The 13,772-nt window shown below is 41.2% G+C and overlaps 1 protein-coding gene across 4 annotated transcripts in view; it reads left to right on the top strand.

The window, feature by feature from the left end:
* naca (nascent polypeptide associated complex subunit alpha) overlaps positions 1-10,735 on the top strand; it is a 28,438-nt gene extending 17,703 nt beyond the window's left edge. For all 4 annotated transcript variants that reach the window (XM_043682006.1, XM_043682008.1, XM_043682007.1 and 1 more), the window contains 5 exons: positions 2,732-2,809; positions 3,371-3,517; positions 4,651-4,779; positions 10,312-10,434; positions 10,608-10,735. In XM_043682006.1, coding sequence (XP_043537941.1) covers positions 2,732-2,809; positions 3,371-3,517; positions 4,651-4,779; positions 10,312-10,434; positions 10,608-10,622 — 492 coding nt within the window. In that variant the 3' untranslated portion in view covers positions 10,623-10,735. The remainder of the gene's footprint in view (positions 1-2,731; positions 2,810-3,370; positions 3,518-4,650; positions 4,780-10,311; positions 10,435-10,607) is intronic.
* Positions 10,736-13,772: the final 3,037 nt, after the last annotated feature.

Below are 13,772 nucleotides of genomic sequence, written 5' to 3'. Positions count from 1 at the left end.
TCCTCTTCCAGTTTTAATGTTTTGCTTGGGTATATTTCAAAATATTTCTCCTCAGAAGCATGCACTGTATCACACTTTACCATGTATTCTGAAGACATAGCTCATATTGGAATATGATTGGGGTGCCATCTGCCCTTTCTTAACTCTGAATGATACTCCACAAACAGAGAGCTTGATTATCTTTTATTCCATCAATGGACATGAGTGTCACTGACATTGGCTCATCCCAAGTAACTCTCTTAGCTGGTGAGCTGCTGCCTTGAACCACTGCAGTTCATCCAGTGTAGGTGCTGTTGCCCGGGGAGTTTCAGGTTTTTGATGTATTGACAATAGAGGAATGGTGATATTACTCTTAGACTGGTGTCTGATTTGGAGGGGAACTTGCTGGTGTGATGTTGCACTGCATCTGCCTTTCCCATTCGCGACAGTAAAAGTTGTAGATTTGAAAAGATATTATTAATGGAGCCTTGGGTGAGCTGTTGTAATGCATCGTGTATATTGGAGGTGGTTGCCAATCAAGTAGACTGTTCTGACCGAGGCAAGTGTCTTCTGTTGCTAGAGCTGTACTCCAGGCAAGTGAAGAATATTGCATTAGACTCCTGACTTGTGCTTTGTGGATGGTGAATGAAGATTGGTTCAAGAGCATCGAGAAGTTTAGCAAAAGTAATATCATTGGATGTCAGGTGGTATTAGTTGGTTTTATTTTTATTCTTGCTGGAGATAATCATTGTCTAGTGCTCATGTTGCATGTGTTACTTGCCCCCCTTATGGCCCAAGTATCAATGTTGTTCAGGTTTAGCTGCATATGGACAATGACTGATTGATTCAGTATCTTGAGTTGTCATGAATGGTATAGAACACTCTGCAGTCATCAGCGAGCATCTCTTCTACTTCTGATCTGGTGTTGAATGTAAGCATCTGAAGATGGTCAAGTCTCTGAACAGTACCCTGAGGAACTCCTGCAACAATGCTCAGGCTGGGATGTTTGGTCTCTGGCGATTGCATCTATCTCCCTTTTGTGGTGGGTGTGGACTGCAATAAGATTTCCACTGATTCCTGTTGACTTCAGTTTTGGAGGGCCCCTTGATTGTGAAAATGTTAATTTGCCTCGAGTCAAGTTCTTTTGTCCATGTTTTAATATATGGAATTTATTCTGCCAGGCTAAATCCTGGAAGTCACACTCCTGTTTATGCTGAGAACATCAAATTCCATTTAGTTCACAAGGTCATTCATGTGCCATATTGTCACACTCTTGTGTACTTGGCTCCAGTTATTTGCTTTCTTGTCATCATAGAATCCCTACAGTGTAGAAGCAGGCCATTCGGCCCATTGAGTCCACACCGACCTTCCAAAAACCATCCCACCCAGACCCACTCCATCTCTGTAACTGTCCATGTCCCATGGCTATCCCACCTTGCCTGCACATGCCTGGACACTATATATAGGCAATTTAGCATGGCTAATCCACCTGACCTGCATATCTTTGGATTGTGGGAGGAAACCGGAGCTCCTGGAGGAAACGTACATAGACACGGGGAGAATGTGCAAACTCCACACGGACAGTCGTCCGATGCTGAAATTGAACCCAGGACCCTGACACTGTGTGGCAGCAGTGCTAACCACTGTGTCACCATGTCATATTGCTGCCGTAACTGAAAGGTCTGCGTATTTTGAAAAAGAATTGCAACGTGGTGGTATTTAAATGCTGAATCACTTTTGTGGGAAGGGTTTGAAGTAGTTAAATGCACCTCTGCACTAATGCCAACTTTGTAAAATTATTTTGTATTTTCATGAATAAATAAAGGTTGAAAGTTGTTTGAGACCATTGTGCAAGTTTTCTTTTGTGAGTGGAATAAAACTATCAAAGTTATGTGGTGTGCGAAGGGTGTCATCAGTATTGGCTGTACTCAGCTGGCAAGTCTTTGTAGCTTGGAGCTTCCTCTGCCTTTGTGCCTAAACGCATCTTAGATTTGGATGTCAATAAATTGTGACTTAGAAGAATTTTGAGCACAAGTCGCGCGCAGAACTGCAATATAGTTAAGTCTCCAAGCTCGCTCTCATCTGTTTATTGAATCTTCGGTCTGAATCTCTGTCCACGAAATTGATCACACTCCAAAATTTTGATTAGATTTTCAGAAACGGAAGGAATGATATTTTTGTAAATTTTTGAGCATTGAAGAAAGAGCCATCCTTCCTTGAGACTAGCTTAGTTTTCTGTTTGCAAGTCCTCTCAAAAACAGGAAAGCTTCCTCAATTGCTGGTTCTTACAAACACCTTTTTTATTTGTCAACATTTAGAGCATTGACTGAGCACCATGTAAAAACTATAGTTAGCTGTGTTGACACTTTAAGACCCAAACAATAAGTGGGTTTTGCATTTTTGTGAAACTCTATTGTAACTGCTTGCATGGGGAGAATTATGCTGCATATGTTTTGATTGGTAGCAAGAGCAGCAATGTCACCCTGTTGCTGCGCGTTTTCTGGTACTAGAAGATATCAAGGGATGGGAATTTTTGTGTTCTTTCTTCTTGCCGCTTTAAATGAGGTGCCACCTCAGCCTGAGTCAAGCCTGGTTTGTATGCTGTATGAACAAATGCACCAACTACAGCAACTGAGCTATCTTTGTGCTGTATGATTAATAGAAATGGGTATGCTTTCAGTGGAGTTTGTCTTGAGAGGGGTCTTTCTTCATAATGTGGCTACAAAGTAATTTTTTTTCCTTCATTTCAAAGCTTGCAGCTGCAGCTGAAATAGATGAAGAACCAGTCAGTAAAGCAAAACAGAGCAGAAGTGAAAAGAAAGCACGGAAAGTGAGTACATTTTTCTTTCAGTGTAAACATGAAAATCTTTGTTTTCTGGAGAGTTGAGATATCTGTCTTTAATACATTTTATACATGATCTGATAATAGTTTGATACCACACAAGTATTAGTTTCACAATAGCCTATGTTAAAAGTCTGGATTGTTTTTATTCCTATCATTATAGAATGGATAGCAGGCACTTGGGTTTTCTGTTACAATTTCCTAATATTGAGTTTGTGATCTTGTTAACCAGATGGACTCTTGAGTGAAGATCAAGAGGTTGCCAGGGAAGAGAGTCAGCTTCTGTCAGCTCTCTAATTGGCCACTGAGAAGCAACATTACGTACTTTATTTTCAGTTTGGTTTCTGGTGAAGGGTTGGAGACCAAGAATGTGAAGCAAGTGTTTTCTGCTAAGCAGCCCCTATAAACTAGATTAAATCCATATTTGCAGCCAGTGCCTTATCCAGACTTTCAGTCTTTTTTTTAAAAAAACTAAGCCGTTAATTCACTGGAAAATTAGAAAGATTGATGTAACTAGAACGTTCCTGAAAGTCCTTGTTTTCCTTACAGGCAATGTCAAAACTAGGGCTTCGCCAGGTTACTGGAGTAACCAGAGTCACGATAAGAAAATCTAAAAACATTTTGTTTGTCATCACAAAACCAGATGTCTACAAGAGCCCGGCATCAGATACCTATATTGTTTTTGGCGAAGCGAAGGTACATTTAACTTGCATTTGTAATATTGGGGCTTTTTACTGACCTTGGGTGACTTTCTAGCAAGATGAGTCTGGAATGAAGGTCCTGTTCTGAAACTGTGACCTTGTTAAGGCTTATTACAGGCATGGCTAATTTTGTCCCCCTTAGTGCTATCAGAAATAATCAATAAAGCTACCCTGTAACAGCATTTTTAGTATCCCTCCCTCTTTAATGTACCCGTTTACTCAACGATTGTCTCCCTGTGCTTTGGCCTGGGTCAATCATATAATACAAAGGAACCTCTATAATCCAAACGAGATGGACGAGCACTATTTCGTTGGGACAATCGATTAACCGAATAAATGCCTTTCCTCTGGGGCTTGGAGTTTTTAAAGTCTGCACCCTGTCCAGGAGACGAGGCAGCAATACACTGTGCGCGAGCCCCTGCTCCCCCTGTCACCGGTCCAACACTGGCCCCCCGCTTGACCCCAACCCTATCCAACACTGTCCACTGCCCAACCCCCCTCTCTCCGGGGCAACTCAACTGGACATCAACAACAAGACTGCTGCCACCTTTTGTGGAGTAAGTCTCCAAATAAAACAAACAAACACGCACACAAATCCACCTTTATCATGTACAGGACAATGTTGGAGAGATTAGCTGGGAAAGGTATGGCTTTAGGGTACTCCCCTCTGCAGAACTCCAGAGAAAGTGTGGAGGGAGAGAAAGAGGGCAGGAAGTCAGTCATTTGGAGACGGTGCCTGTTTAATCATTATAATCAAAAGACATGGTCAGTTTTGGAAATGTAATGTTTCTATCGGGACCTCGAGCTCTCCTTCGGATAATCGATATTCGGATAATTGAGGTTCCTCTGTATTTAGAAAGGCGGAGAGACTAGATGATGCACAAAGCAGGAAAGGCTCCATTTCATGTACATTTTGTTTTGCTTTGTAATTCAGTATGGGTATGAATCTTATTCCTGGAGTGGGTTGCCTGCTTTTCTTTGAAATATACCAATGCTGGTTGAGTGCTTATTTCACATTTGACGATCCTATTTTCTTCTTCTACTGAGGCTGTTGTTTTTAAAGAGGTATTTTCTTGCAACGTTTAAAGTAGCTTTTGTACAGTGACAATGACTTGTGTTTCTGCTTAGATTGAAGATTTATCTCAGCAAGCTCAATTGGCTGCTGCAGAGAAATTCAAGGTACAGGGAGAATCTGTTGCCAATATCCAAGAAAACACACAGACTCCAACTGTACAAGAGGAAAGTGAAGAGGAAGAGGTATGTATGTATATCTTCTGTAATTATCATGTGGCTCTGGAAAACAGCATGGTACTTGGTACTGCCCATATCTAATTTGGGATCGCAAGTTTCATACTGGGTCCAAACAAACTCTGTACATGTAAGTAATGATCATGCGTGTGCCTTGGGGATGTCAAACAAGAATAGACTGTTATCCCTTAATCTACCTACCTGTATTCTGTAATCTTTAATACCCTTGTCATAACAATCTTATCTTATTTACCTCCGCTTTGAACTGTTTGTTGGACTCTGTCTCAATGTCTTTTGCAGGGTGGGGGGGGTGGAAACATGGGTTTGTCAGGGAAGAATTCCAGATTCCCATTCTTCCTTGAATCATCTTTCACCCTGTGCTTTGGTCACTCTGTCCCTTCGTGGTTGGCCCAAATGTAATTTTTCAATATTTTAAATATGTAATAGTGCAGTTTTTATCAATAGTATCACTAGTCCTCCTTAAGGAACTTGGGTTCTTTGGCACTATTACCTTTCTTTTTAATGCTTAACTTCAGTAAATGTTCATCTTATGATCTCGACTAATGGTAACACTGGACAAGTTGGCTGTGACTGAAACCTAGCTTGGTTATTATAGTAGTCCAGTAACTGAACATACTCTTGTTTATTACACAAAGTCAAAAGGTTAATGTAGAAGATCTTGACATAAACCAGAAAAAAGAAATATTAAACCCTTTTTCCCCAGCAATATCCTAGAAAGTTGCTCAATCCCAATGAAATATCACCATTTTCAATTTATTCAACTGACTGACTGTTTTACTCCTCCTTGGACTGAAGTAGTTTTATTTTGTAAACCTTTTTATTGGGGAAAGAAGATTTTAAATTTTTTACAAAATCACTACAAAACAGTATAACAATCATATAATGTAACAACAGTAACAGAAAACAAACTACTACTGCACTCCACAAACTTCTGAGGAGAGAGGAAAAAACTACAATTCAATAAGTAAGAAAAAAAAATAAATTGAACCAAGGTAAATTAAGTTATATTCAGTTAAGTTACTACACACGGCGCAATCCCTCAAAGCTCCCCAACACCAAGGGCATCCATAGACAAACCCGTATCTGTTCAAGATTCTTCTCTCTCTCTCTCTTCTTTCCTCTCCACCCCCCCCCCCCCAAACAACCACAGGGTCCCCCGGACCGTCAGACATAGCCCTCATGAGTACGCAATACAGCTGACAAGTCTGCGTCTTTATAATTCAGAAAGGGCTGCCATGTTCTATAAAACAGTTCCTGTTTTCGGGTGCACCATACTCGTAAGGAAGTTCAGGGGGATGTGCTGCATGACTAATCTATGCCAGCCTGAGAGTCCCGGGGGATTCTGTGACACCCAGCTCATTAGAATGTTCTTCCTCACACACAATGAAAGAATATTAAACGGTTTCCTTCCCATGCATGTCCAAAGAGGGGAGATTGGCAAACCCGAGAGGAGGGACACAGGAGATCCAACTTAACCTCCGCTCCCAAGACCTCTTCCAAACACTCGCTATGGCACCCCAATACCTGCGATGCTTGTGGTCATGCCACAAGCTGAGTAAGAGTGTCAACATCTGTTTTACATTTGGGGCACATTGGCGACACTCTTAAATTTCGCAAGCGGCTCCGATGCCAGATGAGCACTGTGGATTACCTTCAGTTGCATAGTCTGCATCCTGTTACAAATCAAAATCTTCCTTGCGTTCTCCCAAAATTCCTGTCACACCTCTGACAAGACTTGCGTCTGTACTTCCTGAGTCCAGATTCCAGATAGCCGCTCAATGTCTTTCGAAACATTACCTCCTAACAAGTGATAGAGGTGCTGACCGAGAGTGTGCTCCAGTCTATGGGCGCTCTTCTCTCCATATCCGACTTACAGGGACTAACCATCAATGTAGTCTTTTTCTGTAGAAAGCCTGTGACCAGAAAGTAACAAAAGGGGTCCCTCCTAGATAGCTCATATTTCTGACTCCGCTGCTGGCCAGGTATGCGAAGAATCTACCTGGTTTATCACCATACTCAAATAATCTCTGCTTCACAAAAGAGATTTCCCTCTTTGCTGTCTGAGTGAGCACAGCATTCAAAGTAGCCCTGAGGGCTGTAATGCGCTGCAACTTGGTTACAGACAGTCTGTCAAAGTATGCTAACTCAGCTACCTCAAGCAAATGCTGCTGCGATCCCCTTTGCTGCTTCTGGGTCGCTGAGTAAGAAATAATCTAACCCCCTGCATAGGTCTTGGCAGTCTCCCAGAGCACCAATGGATTACCCAAATTAATGACCCAAAAGATTTTAAATTCCCATAAAAAATACTCTACAAACTTGTGCCAGTGTCGCAAGCCTATCCTGTTACCACCGGCCTTGACCTCCATGTCCACTGCATGATCAGAAATGGCTATGTTCCCGATTCTGCAAGACAGCACCGAATTCAAAAAGGTTGATGGTACAAAAACGTGTCAATTCTGGTATCGCACTTAAGTGGATTAGAGAAAAAGGTGAAATCCCTATCTTTGGGGTGAAGATATCTCTACGCATCCACTAACCCCAGCTCCCTGATCAGGTCCATCAACTGCTTGGATTGCAGGGACTTACCTGCAAGGCCTCAAGGTGTCCTGTCTACTTTGGAATCCATAAGTTGATTAAAGCCTCCTCCTGCAATTGTATGACGCGCCCCAAGGGCCATCAACCTGGAAAGCGCATCCACTAAAAATTTGAGGGGATGTGCCGGGGGGAGGGGGGGGCAGGCAATGTACATTCAAAATCCCATATTCCTGTCCATGTATTAAAGCTTTAAGAATCATAAATCGCCCATATTCATACTTAATTTGGTCTAACAGTTGAAATGGGACATTCTTCTGGATGAGTATAGCAATTCCTCTACTTTTTGAATGAAAGGATAAGAAAAACACCTGTCCGAACTCTGCTGCATCTTCAAGTGCTCCTTATCGGTTAAATGTGTTTCCTGCAGTAAGGCTACATCGACCCTCTCTCTCTTTTTTCTAAGTCTTGTTTTCTCTTAATTGGTGAATGAGTCCCCTTAATGTTCCAGGTGCACCATTTAAATGAATGGCTAGCCATAGCCATGTGAAACAGTCCACATGGTGGACTGCTTGCTGTGATCCTCGCGGTTCCTTCCCTTTGGTCATTTTCCTAACTATTTTAACATTGAACAATTCTGGGGCTTAAACAATAACTATTTCTACCACATTGGGTAATAAAGGGAGGGTGAGTGCACCACTTTGTCTGGGTTCTGGTGCAGAGCTCGGCAGGGCAGACATACTGGGTTGCCGCTATCCTGAATCGCCTGGACTGAAGTAGCTTGAGATATTTTGGAAATTTAGCAGAGTAGGTGGGACTGCAGGTTTTGAGGTGACAAGAAAGTTGTCTTAAATCGCAGAACAGGCTCAAGGGGCTGAATGGCCTACTCCTTGTTCACTTTTTTTTTTCCCTGCTCTGCAAACTTAAAACTGTCTTTCTGGTAGGATGACCCATTCTGAATGAAACCTGATCACTGTTCCCGTATCATCACTCAACTTTGTAGATATCTCTGAACAGGTTGATTTTTTTTTAAATTATGACGCACATCTCTTGAACTTGAGTCTCCTGGCCCAGAGGTGGGAACACAACCACTGCATCTCAAGAGCCCTAACTCAACTTTGTAAACATTTAACAATTAACTTATTAAATCAAGTTATTAACTTCAGTCGCACACTTTTGAATAAAAGCTGTCTTTAGTTCACTGCTCAAAATGGCTTTCCTTTGCAGAACTGAGAATTAAAATTCATTTTTCCTGCATTTATTGAATCGAAGTTCCCAAACAATAACAATATTATCTACTTCACAATCTTTACTTATTAGTTCATCAGTTATGGATGTCACAGGGTTAGCCAGCAATATCAGTCCATCCCAAATTGCCAGTTAAGAATCAGCCATATTGCTATTAGTCTGGGCTTGCATATAGGCCATACCAGATAACGGTGGCAAACTTCCTTCCCTGAAGGACATGAGTGAACCCAGGTGGGTTTTTACTACAAACAACAATGGTTACATGGTCACTATTAAGCCGGAATTTCTGTTGTTGAATTCAAATCTCACTATCTGCCATGGTGGGATTCAGACCCAAGTCCCCAGTCTGCAGTCCTCAACTGAGTGTTAGCAGGCTATCCACTTATGGACAGCGACACAACTGACCTTAATGCTATTGAAGTACTTTGACCTTGAGAAGAAATTGCCTAATTCTGTTGACCGAAGGCAATAAGCCTGAACTCTACCTATTGTGCATAACCCACAACATTTTTTTTAAATTGCTTTGGCCCAATGGGGAGGGGGAAATAGAGACCATGATGTAAGCTGCCTTCAAGAAGCAGGAATATACTTGGGTGTCCATTCGTTAATTTGAACTGATATTTGAAGGCTTTATTGGCATAAAGTCATAGAACTCCGGCAATGTGGAAAGAGAGTTTGCATCAACTCTAAAGAGCATCCTACCTCGACTCCTATGCCATCCATATCCCTTCATTTCCCCTGGCTAATCCATTTAGCTTGCATCCTTGGACACTATGGGCAATTTAGCATGGCCAGTCTGCCTAACCTGCACATCGTTGGACTGTGGGAGAAAACTGGAAAAATGATGAAAACCCACACAGACATGAGAAGAACATGGAAGCTATGCACACGGTCACCCTCGGCTGGAATTGAACCTGTATCCCTGGCGCTGTCAGGCAGCAGTGCTAACCACTCTGCCATCATGCCGTCCCTCAAACGTAAATTTGAGTCTTCTATTTGCGTTAAATCTGGATTTGAGTATCAGTTAAAGCAAATACAGTCCCATGCAGAGACCCGGGTTCAATTCCCGCCTCAGGCGACTGACTGTGTGGAGTTTGCACATTCTCCCCATGTCTGTGTGTGTTTCCTCCCACAGTCCAAAAACGTGCAGGTTAGGTGAATTGGCCATGCTAAATTGCCCGTAGTGTTAGGTGTAGGGTAATGGTAATGGGTCTGGGTGGGTTGCGCTTCGGCGGGTCGGTGTGGACTTGTTGGGCCGAAGGACCTGTTTCCACACTGTAAGTCATCTAATCTAATCATGTACGGGTGTAATTTTAAAGATATGACATGCAAATACTTCCCGTATGTTCAAGTGGCTCCTTTACATCTTACTGCATGTGTTCCAACTTGCAAATGGATTGAAGGATAGAACTGTTCGCAATCCAGGGACTGCCTAGAAATGGGTAGGAGCACATTACTGCCGATGCTGGGATCGGCACTGAAAAAAATGTTGGCGATCGCAGCGGGTCAGGCAGCATTCATGGATCGAGCGCCTATGGACAGTTTGTTGACCTACAAATGTCCAGAAATCTTGTGTATTTTAAATTTAAGAATGCAGTCATATGCTGTTGCAAACGTTATCATGCAGATGGGTATATTTTCACCTTGCAATTTCTCTTCATGGGGTTGGGAATGGTAGTGGCCCTGTTTTAAAGGGAGACAAATGTAGGAAATGGAAATAACTTCTTAATTTCTTTATAGGTTGATGAGACTGGTGTGGAGGTTAAGGACATAGAACTAGTTATGTCCCAAGCCAACGTGTCGAGGGCCAAGGCTGTCCGAGCATTGAAAAATAACAACAATGATATTGTAAATGCTATTATGGTGAGTTGCTTGCTTATGTTTTTAATGATTGAATTTATTGCGTTTTTAAAAAATTAATGTTAGCACTAACTATGAAGAGTAGTTTCTAAATTTATTTTACTGTTGTAGCTTTAATCATTATGATTGACTATGCTGAATATTGCAAGTTTCTGATAACTCTTTTATTTTTGCAGGAATTGACGATGTAAGCGTCAGAAAATGCAGGAGTGGGTAACAGTCCCTTTTTGGTGCAGCTTCAGTACATTTGTACCATTTATATAGATAAATCTCAAATAAATGTGGCTTGAAATAGTTAAATTCATTTAGAGTGGTGTGTCTTTTCCTTGTGTAAATTTGAGTACTGAAAAGGGCTCTTGAAGAGAGATGACATGGATTGGTATAAATCTGTGGTTTGCGCTTCTGCAAACTTTGGAGTCTGTCAATGTTTTTTGTTATGGGTAAAACCGCTTTCAACTGCAGTATTAGGACCACTGTTGAAATTTATCGATTATCCCTTACAAATTCCATCCATGTAGTTCAAATTAAACTCGCGGTCTATGTGTTGGATACTCAGGACGTTGACCACACCTTTTTTAATGCTGACTTTTATATGGTGATTTATGTGTAATTTAAGAATAACCTCCCTGGAAAATCTCAGCAGGTCTGGCAGCATCTGTGGAGAGAAATCTGAGTTCAAGTTTTGGGTCCAGTGACTCTTCCTCAGAACTGATGGTAGTGAGGAAAATGTTGGTTTTAATCCTCCTCCTCCTCTCTCTTCTCCTCCTCCTCCTCCCCACCCCCAGATCTTCTGCATTAAAAAACAGCATTTTCCTACCTACCATCATATGCCCCTCTCAATGCCTAGTGGGGGGGCAGTTAAGAGTCAACCATATTGCTGTGGGTTTGGAGTTGAATGCAGGCCATACTGGGTAACGATGGCAGATTTCTTTCCCTAAAGGGTATTAATGAACCAGATGGGATATTTTTACAACGAAGTACCAGATTTTTAAAATTGAATTGAAATGTCGTCATTTGCCATGGTGGGATTCAAACTCGTGTTTTCGGTGCATTACCAGTCCAGTGACATTACCATTACACCACCACCATCAAACACATCCCAAATCATTAATCTGATGATACATATGAGAATTTGGTGAAGCAATGGTACTAATTTGAGTGGTGCTTGTGAAATGATTTTGTCCTTTTCAATCTATTTGTCTTGCAGATCACCAGCCATGTGAACTCCTTCAAACGTTGTTTGCAATGATCTTGAAGCTGATCTATTTCATTGTATAGGTGCTGCATAATGTGCTTGGTCCTTGGTGTATTGGCAAAGATGGCTGTTGCCAAATTTAGCTTTTTAGTTGCTGTGTTGGAGAGGGTGTGGTATTATGTAAACCCAGACAGTTTTTGTTCTTGAATTCATTTTGCTTAAGTATGCTGTAATGACAAGCTGTTTGGATTTCAATAGGCAATTAATGATCTTTCAAGTCACTCCGTTAGAGAAAAGAGGATGAACTGCACCTCATAATCCTCATACTGAGTTTTCAGGACGAAATTGCCCACCAGCACAAGAATATTTTGCAGTTCATTCTGAACTTGGCTGTGTACTAAATTGGCTTGTAAGTATCCCAGGTTCAGTTCCAGCCTCTGGCAACTGTCTGTGTGGAGTTTGCACATTCTCCCTGTGTCTGCGTGGGTTTCCTCTGGTGCTCCAGTTTCCTCCCACAGTCTAAAGATGTGCAGGTCAGGTGAATTGGTCATGCTAAATTGCCTGTAGAGTTAGGTGCATTAGTTAAGGGAAATGGGTCTGGGTGGACTGGTTGGGCCGAAGTGCCTGTTTCCACACCGTAGGGAATCTAATCTAATCTCATCTAAAGAGCGGACAATTTTTGCATCTTTTGACCAGTGTTGTGAAGTGTTATCAAACATTCCCACATCACCAATTTGTGGTTTAAACCCCACTTCAGACTTGGGATTAAAATTTTGATGTTAGCAATGCATTTATGAATGTTCTATTGGTGGGGAAGCTGATCTTTCATGGGATGTTATCCAGTGATTCCATCTGCTTGTTTCGATGGATGTAAGATTTCGGTCATGCCATTTGAAGAATAGGAAGCTATTTGTATTTTGACCAGCTCTTCTCTACTAACCATTTGGCTCTAAACAGTTTTACTCCCTATTCCCTTTATTTGTTATGCGTGAATTATCCTTTTTATACTTCAAAAGGTAGCTCATTATATATGAAGGCCTTCGTTACTGAACTTGAGCACGTTTTCAACAAACATGTCTGTAAGAAGGAAAGTCAGATTTGAATTTAGTATTGCAAGAACACTGGATGCTTTGTATAGGTCTAAAATGGAAGTTCAGCCCTTTTTTAAATTGAGCATTTCATCCGTTTCATAATCTATTTAGGTTTATTTTGAAAATCCGAGTAAATTAAGTTTAAATTAATTTCTGTGCTCTGTCCCCCTCCCTTGCAAACTTGCAGGAAGACCAGCTTGAGAAAGAGGTAAAGCAAACTTTTAATTAACAGGTACCTAGGGGACTAGGAGGGTGCTGGTTTATTAAATGTTCTGGAATATCAAGGGATATGCATAACTGCAGTAAACCCTGATCAAGTGAAGCTTCGAGACATCAACATTCCTCAAAACAAGTACATGTAAAATCATCACACCTAAAATCAATGTAAAAACACAGTAAGTAATAGAAATGTGATGCAGGAGTATACCATATTTACAGTATAAATACCCAGACATCACAGATCGGTATTTGAAGTAGAGAACTTCTGCCAGTTTATCAAGAGTGGTGGTTGATAAGGTGCCTATTGAAACAAGGTTTGCTATAGACAGTAACCAATCAATTCTGTTACTCACATTTTCAATGCTCCTGTTTTTCAGTTGGATCTCTTGAAATTTGCTTTGTGTTCTTAATGTTTTTAAATTAATCTGTGACAGCAAATGAGATCTTCACGTTGGTTGAGGTATGGTGAAGTTTGGAGTGCACACTGGTATGGTTCAGAAATCTATCAGTGCTGCTAGTTATGAAGAAGGTAGGGATGATTTGGCTTTGGAGCATTTACTTTCACAAATTTAGTGTATGATGTATTTTTTTAAAAACGACCTGTGTATTAAGGGGCATATCCTTGAAACTTGGAAGTTGAGACAAGGCTTGGAAACGTGAATGTTTTTTAGATAATTGACCTCTCAAGGATAACGAATAGGGCAGAGACATAAATGAAATTTAGCATGTGAAGTAATTTATTTTGGAAGGAGAACAAGTGGCATTTGATAAACATTGGTACCATTTAAAAGGGGATTCTGAATCCCCAGAGTTCATAAACCTTGATGTTGATATAA

The sequence above is a fragment of the Chiloscyllium plagiosum genome, chromosome 43, assembly GCF_004010195.1.
Source record: "Chiloscyllium plagiosum isolate BGI_BamShark_2017 chromosome 43, ASM401019v2, whole genome shotgun sequence".
In the NCBI taxonomy this organism is placed as follows: Eukaryota; Metazoa; Chordata; class Chondrichthyes; order Orectolobiformes; family Hemiscylliidae; genus Chiloscyllium; species Chiloscyllium plagiosum.
Note: the sequence above shows the minus strand (reverse complement) of the source record. Positions and strands in the feature narration are given on the sequence as shown.